This window comes from Rutidosis leptorrhynchoides, chromosome 9 (assembly GCF_046630445.1).
Source record: "Rutidosis leptorrhynchoides isolate AG116_Rl617_1_P2 chromosome 9, CSIRO_AGI_Rlap_v1, whole genome shotgun sequence".
NCBI lineage: Eukaryota > Viridiplantae > Streptophyta > Magnoliopsida > Asterales > Asteraceae > Rutidosis > Rutidosis leptorrhynchoides.
Genome location: NC_092341.1, coordinates 52,020,696 through 52,032,153, shown reverse-complemented (window position 1 = coordinate 52,032,153; position 11,458 = coordinate 52,020,696). Strand labels below are relative to the sequence as shown.

The 11,458-nt window shown below is 36.4% G+C and overlaps 2 protein-coding genes across 2 annotated transcripts; both read right to left on the bottom strand.

Annotated features, from left to right (window-relative positions):
* Positions 1-327: 327 nt before the first annotated feature.
* On the bottom strand, positions 328-5,834 carry LOC139868047 (uncharacterized). Its single transcript, XM_071856385.1, has 5 exons — positions 5,634-5,834; positions 5,239-5,583; positions 4,548-5,150; positions 4,348-4,503; positions 328-648 (listed from the first exon to the last, which is right to left on the bottom strand). The coding sequence occupies exons 1-5, from the start codon at positions 5,832-5,834 to the stop codon at positions 328-330; spliced, it is 1,626 nt and encodes a 541-aa protein (XP_071712486.1).
* Positions 5,835-6,019: 185 nt separating this feature from the next.
* Positions 6,020-6,772, bottom strand: LOC139868046 (uncharacterized). The gene has a single exon (XM_071856384.1). It carries the CDS (start codon positions 6,770-6,772, stop codon positions 6,020-6,022), a length of 753 nt encoding a protein of 250 aa, XP_071712485.1.
* Positions 6,773-11,458: the final 4,686 nt, after the last annotated feature.

Below are 11,458 nucleotides of genomic sequence, written 5' to 3'. Positions count from 1 at the left end.
ATTGTGGGTGCTATTTACATCAACTATTATATGCACCACTTGTTATTGAACACGACCGTTAAGTCTCATTGTTTGGAATGCACTAGTTCCCCATAAGGCATTCAAAGAAAGATGTGGAATGACTTCATTGCTGTCATTCTGTTTATCCATCACCATTTTGTCTTCATGGATTGCTTCATCAACACTAGTTTGCATTACACAATCAGTTCTCGGCAATATTTCAACTGTACAACTTCGTCCACTACATTTATGTCCAGGCGTGTACACTTTATCACAACGGAGGCACAAGTTTTTTGCAAGTCTGTCATCTAGCTCCATTTGAGTTATCTACCATTTGGAACTCATTGTATTGCTCTTGTTCACATCATCAAGTAGTGTTGTACTGAGAGTCATTTGAGTGCTAAATTGTGGTGCACTTATTAACGCCATGGTATTAGATAACGAAGATATATCTTTTATGGGTTGGACACTCGCATATGGTGTTGAGATAGGAAGATTTGTTGACTTTCTTTGTGCAACCGCTTGCATATCTCCTTGTAAAGCCGCTAAACAATAAGCATCGCGAAGATTTTTGGGTCTGAAAATGATAACGTCTTTTTTTAATTTCAGACCGTAACCCCGAAACAAACAGATGAGTACCATAAAATTCTGTATATTCCATAAAAATTTTCATCTTTTTAAACCAAGCATAAAATTTCTCATAGTACTCCTTAACGGTTCCAATTTGTTTTGGAGGATCTGGAAGAGACGTATTATCGTTAGTTATTAAGGAGAATTTGTCGAAATCAACACCTAATAATCCTCGTGCCCGTTATCAACTCGAGTCAACAACTTCCCCGCGCAGGTTATTTCTGAAATTTCTTAAAAATTCTCGGTTGCACACACTAGAAATAATCAATATAAACTTTTATTAAACCCAACAATTAGAATCAATGCAACAGTAAGCCCAACAGCAATATTTAATTCCACCACAATTTATTTTGTCAATATTGATTTAGTCCAATAAAAATTGTGTTGGCCCAATTTGTTATTTAAGCCCAAGAATACCACTTGCCCTCATGAAAAAGAAGCGACTGGATTCTATTCCCTTTCAACATCCAAAATTTAGGGTTCTAAGTATTCCACCAGATTAACGAAGAAGCAAGACTGAAATCAACCGTATGAATTTTAACCATACTGAATGCAACCGTACGCTCGAGGATTACAGCCGAGTGAAATGTACCGCCGAGATTTGTGATAAGCTGAACCTTGACTGACTCGTGTGTGTGAGCAGCAAGTACTCATCTTCAACAGAAAAAATTTGTTATAACTCCGGCGATCAAACAGCGGTGGCACCACGGCAGCGGACGGTGGAGAATCTGCAAAATTCGATGATTTTGAACGTTTATTGTTCCTACATCTCCGATTTACACTTCTCAGGTAAGAATCGATCTAAAAACACATTGAAATGATGAATCTGATGAAATTTTGTTCGAAACCTTAGATCATCAATTTTTGAGCAGAACTTGCTCAAAACAACGAATTCAACTATGAAATTATGTAGAAATGATCACCAAATCCTTGCGAATCTTCCTGTAAACATTGATTTGACCATCAATCAACAGAATTAATTCCTGCCGAATATATTTTTTTGTTTTTTCGGACGAACAGTAACTTTTTTTGTGATATTCTTATTTGAAACCCTAGGAATTGTAAGCTAAATCTGATACCAATTGATATGATCTTTCTAGGATATGAATCGTAGAAGATCTAAGTATGCCTTGAATTCTACAAACGAAGAAATAGAATCGAAGGAAATACTCGAAATGACTAGTTTATTGATGAATACCAACTCATAGTCATATTTACAAGAGAAATGGGAGATAATGTGATAAACACACACTTAAAAAATCTCAGCCTACTAACAAATGAACCCTACATTCTTATTTATACTATGGAGGAAGAAAGGTTAAGCTAGCACATGCCATCGTAAATAACACATGACATTTTACTGTGATAAAATGATGTCCTACTGATCTTAGCGTGGTTACTATTGAATATTTTGTAAAAAACTATTGAGTTTGCTCGCTTGAATCGCATGATTTCGTTTAGTATAGCCTAAGTTATGCTCATTTGAAGTTTCGGTATATAATTATGCTATATTTCGAAACTGCAATTTGTGTGTTTTGAATTGGTTTATGAACTAATTCTAGATGGATAGAGAATTGAAAAATACATAAAATGGACTAGGATATCATAGTAATCGGATTTGTAAAAGTCATTTTATGATTACTTGAATGTTTGTGCTACAACGTGTTGACTAGTAAGGAGTTCATGGACCAAACGACCATTTAACATGCTTTTTGCTACCCAAGATTTTGTATTCTGTAAAGTGCATGATTAGTACTTAATGTATCATGTAGACTTCACATGCTAATTATTTCTAGATGCTTGTATAATCGACCCCGAAACGACTACCTGAATGGGATCGAATCTGTCTATTTTGCACAAATAATTGTCTAGCATGAAGTAGAAGTTGAATTGGACTTTGTACTTCTGGTATGTTGTTTTATGTATATTGATTAGCATATCATGTTTACATGTCTAGCAATGAAAGTCTTAATTGCTATGTGTTAAATGTGCGCCGAAACCAAAGGTCCAGATTCTGTCTAAATCAGAAAGTCCGAAAAGTTGGTTAAAACTTTACAAATTGGCTTCATGGTTTCCTTTTATATTTTTACCACTAATAATTTGGAGTGTTTAAAACCATCTCCAATTGGTCGTTTGTTAATTGCTATTTTCTAGATTAAATGAGAATTAAAATAAAACTGATGCGCAAACAGAAACTGAACTTGAATGTTTTGCATGCTACATAAGTTCTAGGAACCGTATGATAGTTTGCTTGGCCTTTTTAGAAAGCTTATGACATTAAATTATGATCTGGAGCTTCTCATAATTGTTTGTTGTGTCATTTATGAACTATGCTTGTCCGATTGCATGACTGATGTGAAAACGTACGATAGCTAAACTAGTAAACGTTATTTGACTAAATGACTATATGAAACTTATGAGTTGACCTTGGTTTGACTTTGTTACATCATTGACATGAACTACTAATGTAGTTGACTTAGGTTGACCAAGTTTGACTTTTGTTGACTTGCTTGACTAGTTGACTTATGTGTTGACTTTTACTATACGATTACGTCGATCTGAGCAATAGGGCAACTAAACTGTGAGTCTGTATTTTGAAACAAAACTTATGTAACTGTAAAATGGTACATTAGGTTGCACTACTCGGTCATTGTAACTCGACTACTTTTGCTTGTGATTTGTCAAGTGCACTCAAGGTGAGTCTACAGTCCCATACATTTTTACTTTTTGGGTTGAGATAACATGCTGGTTTAAACTGTTTTATGCATTAGACATGAGTACTAAACTGAATATACACAATGAGTTAGATTCAAAAACCTCTAGCTTGAATATATTAATTACTTTGTAAGGCTCGAACTATAAGGATGGTACCGTAGGTTTGCCAAACCTCAGTCTACAGACTTGGATGCTTATAAATTTGTTACCGAATGCTTGATCAGCATTTGCAATATGAGGTAAAGGAAGACGTGTAGCGCTAATAAGCTATCTGCGGGTTAAAGCTTTATATTCAGGTGCTCATAACTGTTGTATAATTTTTACTGCTTTGAACTAAATCTCGTGGTCTAACAAAGATAAACTGATTTACTTAGACCTGTAGATTCACTCAATATTTTTGTTGATCGTTTTCATGTTTTATCTCAGGTTCTTAAAGGTACTTAACTTCCGCATTGCTTTGATGACTATGTGCTTACGTGGTGCATACACTGGATTGGAGTCCAGCATGGGTCTTTTTGTCAAGAACAATATTGATCGCATTTGAAACTATTTTCTTTTAAATAATGTTTATGAATTATTTACTTTTGTCATTACATCAAATGTTTTGAATTATTTACTTTAATGACAATACATTTTAAATAAATGCGATTACTTTTCAAAAAATTCTCATACAGAGGGCGTGACCGTTACCTATGGGACCAGAAGTTAATATTCCATTAGTGTGTTCTGACGGGGTGTTACATGAACGGTTCCATGTCATTGACATCATCACATGCTTTGATTGTGGTCAGATGTGTCTCTGTAAATTGTTTGCCAATAATATCCTTGTCTCATGATCAGTGCTACAATGGTTCTATAACCAGAATGATGTGCACACAAACCTTCATGCATCTCTTTCACCACATCTACAGCTTGTCGTGGTACTAAACACCTCAAGTTTGAACCCTTGAGTTATTTTCTGTAGAGTACGCCGCTCTCCAATACATAAAGCGGAGCACTTACCTTTATCCGTCTTGCTTCCGTGACGTCATCTAGCAGTGATCCGTCTTGCAAATACTTAACATAGGGAGTCATCCAACATGATTCCCCTTCCTTAACTGTTGCTATTACAACCTTTTCATCAATTGACTTATCCTTCAAAACTTCCACCAAAACTTTCTTATGCAAATGATCAAATGTTATTATGCTAATTTGCTCAACACATCTGCTTTTTTATTCTTGTTTCTTGATATTTGCACAACTTCCAAAGTTTCAAAATTCTTTGAAATTGTTTCAACCAACTGTAAATATCGCTTCATTGATATATCTTTTGCTTCAAATGCACCATTGACTTGATGCGCAACAATATGAGAGTCCACATAAGCACGTAAATGCTTGATTCCCATCTCAGACGCTATGCGGAGGCCGGAGAGCAGCACCTCATATTCCGCTTCATTATTTGATGCATAAAAAAAATTAAGCGCATACGTATGCTCTTCCCCTTCTAGACTTGTGAGTACTAATCCTGCACCTACTCCCTCCTCACTTGATGCTCCATCAGTATGTAACTCCCACATGCAATTATTGTTTGCAATTTCTCTTGAATAATTTACTTTTTCAGTCGTCTCTAAAAGAAAATCTGCTAGGATCTGCCCTTTAACTGCATGCCTTAGTGAAAAATTTATTTCATATTCCCCTAGCTCAACTGCCCATTTTGCTAAACGTCCTAATGACTCTGGATGTTTAAGGATTTGTTTTATTGGTTGATCTGTTAAAAGAAGAATTGGATGTCCTTGAAAATATCGTCTCATCCGTCTAGTTGTGCACTAGAGCATATACCAATTTTTTAATGGGTGGATAATTAATTTCACTTTGTTGTAACAACTTTCTGACGAAATATATTGGCATTTGCACCCTATTCCGTTCTGCGATCAAAACTGAACTAATGGCTTCTGCTGATACTACCATATATAAAATTAACGTTTCTCCTGCTATTGGTGCAGTTAATGTTGGTAACTCCTTTAAAAGTTGTTTAACATCCTGAAAAGATGCTTCGGCTTCTGCCGTCCATGAAAAATCCTTCTTGTTCAAACAACTCTTTAAAACCTTCACGAATGGCAATGAACGTTCTGCTACTCTGGATAAAAACCTTGTTAATGCTGCTAACCTTTCATTCAAGCTTTGTACTTCTTTCTTTATTTTCGGAGAAGCCATATTCTCAATCGCTTGAATTTTCTTCGAATTTGCCTTAATTCCCCTCTCCGTAACAATATGACACAAAAATTTGCCCTCTTCTACACCAAAAGTACACTTTTGGGATTTAACTTCATATTAATCTTGCGTAATGACTCAAAAGTCTCAAGAATATCTCTAAGCATGCTTTCCTCCGTATGGCTTTTAATGACAATATCATCAACATAGGCCTCTACATTCCTGCCTATTTGATCTCTAAATGCCATATCAATGACACATTTATAAGCTGCTCCTGCATTCTTTAACCCAAAAGACATTTTTACATAACAAAAAATTCCATCCGCCGTGTGAAAGGCTGTTTTATCCTGATCTCGTACTACCATGAGAATCTGATGGTACCCCTTGTAGGCATCCAAAAAAGACTTAAACTGATATCCACTTACTGACACCACCTTCCAATCTATTTATGGCAAAGGGTAATTATCTTTCGGGTAAGCTTTATTTATATCCGTAAAATCCACACACATCCTGTGTTATCTGGTTTTTTCACCATTACTGGATTTGCTACCCATGTTTGATACTTGACTTCTCTTAATATCCCGGCTTCCACCAAATTTCTAACTTCTTCTCTAAGGAACTTTGTCCGTTCAGGAGCCATGCCTCTTTTCTTTTGACACACTGGTGGAATATTAGGATTGATATTAAGCTTATGCTCAGCAATGTGGTGTGGTACTCCAGTCATGTCAGAAACTTGCCACGCAAACACATCTAAATTGGCTGCTAAAATATTATAAAGTTTGTCTTTTGTTTCCAGTGTTAATGTGCTTCCAACGATAATTTTCTGATCTGGAAATGATGTGTTAGGTAGAATGGACCCATCTTCATGAATGATTGGCATAACAGTGGTTCGATTTATTTTCACACATTCTATTACTCTTCCCCGTTCTGCGTATAGTGTTGCAATGCCGGCTAGCACAGGAAAATTCATCGTTTCATGTACCGTTGATGTCACAGCTCCAAATGTCATTATAGCTGAACGCACCAAAATGACATTATATTGTGAATTTGCTTTTACTACAAGAAACTCGATATGAGCTGTCCTTTTGAATGGTGATTTTCCCAACACTACTTCTAAAATTATACTTCCTTCTGACCATGACGGATCATTGACAAAACTAGCTAAAGGAACAAGCGTGTCTTTCATCTTCTCTTTTACTCTTTCCGGTAATTGTACAAAACAATGTTCATACATCATATCTAATTTACTCCAGTATCAGTATATATTCCTCTAACAATATAATTTGCTATAAGGGCTTCTATCACCACAAGAGCATCAGACGGATTAGTATTAAACATAGAAGGAAAAGCAATTAACTCTTGCTTCCAATCTTCTAATGCCACTGCTTTTCTCCGTTGTCCGGCATGCCATGCATGTATTATGTTTGCTTCAACGGGTATTATTCTATGATTATTATCTCTTCTGTTCTTGAGAGTTGAGTGATTCTTCGAAACAGATGGCGCCATATGTTGGTACTATTTTCCGTATAGCGGATGAAAGGTACCAGTACAGCACAATAACAGCCTAATGTTGAGAGATATGTTGTCGATTGATGTTTGTCCAGGGGAAGTAATCCCTGCAGTCCCGAAACACGGATGAGAAATCCGTGGGGTGGCCTTAATCAATCTTTGGATCAATCTAGAATTGATCCGTGTAGCGTTCTGTTGCTAAGCGGTTAATGTTTTAAAGTGAGAAAGAACTGTGTGTGAGAGAAAGTGTACTGCTCTCTGACTGAAGTTCAGATGTCAAATGTGGTGACCCAAGGGGTCTATTTATAGGCGTAGAGTGTCCGAAATTCTCGGAAAACACGTGTCAAATGCTGATTAATTTAGTTATGTGAAATATCCGGAACCGACTTCGGCGTGGCTGACGTGGCTGCGTGGCGCTCACGCGCCTAATAGAAGAGCTTAAGCATAGAAGCTGCCTGTAGGGTTTACGCATGACGTCGGGCGGCCTGCTGAACGTTGGACGGTAAATGCTAAAAATTGTCAAACATTGCTATCTTTTATGCTTTTTGATCCATTCTACTCATCTACTGTACAAAAACGATGCTTTTATGTGTGTATCCCCTAGGATACACCATTACGGGGGCAGTGGGGAGGGGGGTTTTACCGGCCATGCCCTCGGATTGGTCCGGGTTTCCTCTAGGGCAGTAGTTAGAGGCGAGTTATGCAACCACGGGAGATGAACATGTGAGTGGTTTAGTCCCCCTGTGTGATCCCAAACTGATGTAAAAGAAAAACATTGGACGATCCACTGCCACTTCGTATTGCCGATGCGGGAGGAAGCAACTCACGTTTCACCGATCTTAATATTATAAGTTTCAATTTTCTAGTTCAACGTACCAATTCAAAAGAAATGCAAGTGTATAGAAAAAACATCTTATATTAGTGAAGAATTAAGTCGATAGAAATTTAGCGAAGTTTATAACCAGTTAATGTAAATGTAAATATGTTATCTGAAACGAAGAAAATTACTCGATTACTTAAGGAGAATATTTCATTGCAGAAATAAAAATTAGTGTTAATATAATTTCATATATCTTAGTCATCCACCTAATAATCTGAGCCTTTTTGGTTACTTTGATGCATATGTTTATTAATCAGAATGCACTTGATTAATCTTTACCACCAAACAATTTTTGGTGATGTTTTAAAGTAAAAATCATTACCTCTTTCATAAAGTTTAAGTAGCTGTTTGAATATTCGTTATTATGTAAAGTAAACAATGTGATTTTGGAATCAAATATACATGAAATTAAATTAAACTGAATATAAAGTAGGATAATTAGTCACTATTACGAATTTTTTCTGCTTTTGGGACATGAATTCTAAAGGGGTATTTGACTCGCTATTTGAAATGGTTATTTGATTACTAATTTGTTATGCAACGATGCCGTTAAGATGCAAAAAAAAAAAAAAAAAAAAAAAATTTGCATGAAGGTTACGTTTGATTTTAATGTGATAGTTATCGGATTGTATAAAATTTTTATGTACTTTAACGATAGCCCTAAGCATTTTGATTATTACGTTTTTAAATCGTAGACAATTAATTAATAGTGTTTGGCAAATTCAACTTTAAAACCAATTAATTTCGATTTAAAATACTCAAAGCGTGAAAATGAAAAAAAGGGTCACCACTTCCTATAGCAAAACGTAATTATGTGGTTTGATCGACTAGCTTCACGACAAGAAAAATATTTTTTTAACACGACGCTTTTCCTGACGACATTATGTTACCCGGAAAATGCCCGAGAGCAATTCGGACGACATGTCGTCCGGAAAAGCTGCGAATGAACTTTATTTAATTTATTTATTATTAATAAATTGATATATATTAATATTATTTTCGGACGACATGTCGTCCGAAAAGGTTGTCAGCTCTTGATGGGTCATGCCGTTTTCCGTAAAAGAAGCAAAGTTTCATCTCAAAAAACTTTCACGCACGAATTTTTCCGGATGTTCATTTTCCCTGACGACATTTCATCCGAATAAACCTATAAGGACGATATGTTGTCCGAGTTAGTCATCGGGAAAGGGTTAGTTTCTTGTAGTGCTTGATCTAAAATCAGAGTCGATTACTATATTACTACACTTTATAATAAACATATCTTAAATTGTTTTTATAAACCGTACAAGCAAAATGAGTAATCACGGTTTGCGAATTACCGATCCAGTTAATCATATGAATGTGCAACTAGGCTTAAAAGTACTACGGTGGCTCTTGGCCAAGATACAAGTTTCACAATTTAACTTAACATTAGACGGAAAGAAAAAAAGGAAATAAAGCATGTAAATATCCGCCTGATGGGTGACCCAACCTCCTATGCCATAACCAAGCTTCCGTCGTAGGTGTTCCATGAGCAAGTAACATGGTACCTTGTTGAGAAACTTCGTCCACATAGTATAACCCCCCTTTTTCAGTGCCACGTCCAATTAATAGTCTCGTCCGGATGTCCTGCAAGATGCAGAAAGTCGGATACATTAGGACTTTACAGTTTAATTCTTTTGTAACATGACTTACCGATATCAGCTTATGAGATAAAGCTGGAATATATAGACAACTAGGTAGTTTAATTGTTGGTGATATTTCAATAGTTTCACCGCTTTTAACTTGAACAATCCCACCATTAGCCGTTTGCACTTTATTTTTCCTAGGTTTAATTTTATAAATAATATCCTTTTCATTAAATGTCATTGTATCCGTTGCCCCGCACTCAAATATCCACGATTTGGATTTTAAATTATTTGAGACAATATTCGTTTCCGGAATAATTTTCTTCATTTGTATTTTAGACGAGACGGAAAAATTATTTTCACATAAACTCGGTTTGGACTGTTTAGGTATGACACCGCTGGGCCTGGTAGTATTTTCCAGCCCATAACTCCTAGGTGGCATGTTAATAGACCTTTTATTCTTGGGTCCATTATCAGCCTTTTTAGTAGGCTTAGTATTATAGGTTTGTTTAGTTGGCCCAACATAACCATTTGGGCCAATAAATAACCTTGATGCACCCCTTTAAAAGAATTAGGTAAAAAGTGTGAGTGTGACGGTGTACCGTCTTTTTCATCTTTGGTTGCTGTATCACCACAAAAGCTTTGACCAGAGCTTTGACCGGTGGAAGTGGGTGGCTCGTTCACCGCCGCTACTGTCGATGCTTTTCCTGGTTTTGTCCACTACTCTGGATAACCTTTTATCTCGAAGCACTGCTCTATGGTGTGCATCGATTTTCCACATCTTGTACATTTGAGCTTCGATTTGTCGATCTTCGATGGATAACCACTTTGGTGGGTCTTGGTTAGATGCACTGAAGACTCCTAACCATCAATTGCAACTATACCGGTTGCAATTTCATGATTGGTGGAGGAGTCATTCGATGATAACTCTAATATTTGGCTATGTTCAGCTTCTTTTCGAACGGCTGCATAAGCCTCTTCCGCCGTTAGTAACGAGTTTAAACGGAGTAATTCTATCTTGATAGTATCATGTTTTTGATCTAATGCATTTAAAACTGAAATAACTTATGCTCAGCTAGAATTTTGTTGTACCGGATGATGTCAGAGACGCTTTCCATGGGGTTTGAATCTCTTGTTTCAAGTTCCCCCCAAATGCCCTGCATCCGGATCCACAGCTCTTCGAGGTGCATTTTTCCTTGTTTTATTTCAGTTGCTTTGACATAAAGATCATGTGTTTGGAGTTTATCAACACCACTGCTGTAGGTGGTGATTAAAGCCTCCCACGGCAGTTTTACTATTGAAAACGAGGTTAGATTGCTAGCAAGATTGGGTTCTTTGTTTTGTATCAACCATGAGAAGACAATGAGGTCCTCTTGATCCCATTGATCGTATTTTTCATTGCTGATTTATGGTAGATTTGTGGTCAAATGATTAAGGAGGGCCTTGAATTTACCTCCAATGGCAACCTTAATCATTCTTGACCATAAGGTATAGTTTGAACTGTTTAAGTTCAAGCCAATTTTCAAAGTGTCGAAAATTTTTGGCTGTTGCAGATTCATGGTGTTTCTTAACAAGTCAGCCAATTGACTTGTTAAATCACTGATTTGGTTGGTGTTGTACGACTGGGTTGATGGTGGTGAATGGCTGCTGTCGTTAGACATGGTGGCCTTTCAATCTGGTAAATGATTTAAGCGAAAAAGGTGTAATGATCCTTGGATCTACACTCGTTTTGATACCATGTTGAATTGATAAGTATAAGAATTATGATCGTTTGTATTGATAACTTGATAGTTGATACAAGCTGAATTGTGTTCTAAGTATACATGTTGCTAGTGTTTTATACACAAAGAAAATAACAGCTAATTCCTAGAATGGGATGGATCCAATTATACTTTTGGAACCCCCATTTACAAACAAGGAAATGTTG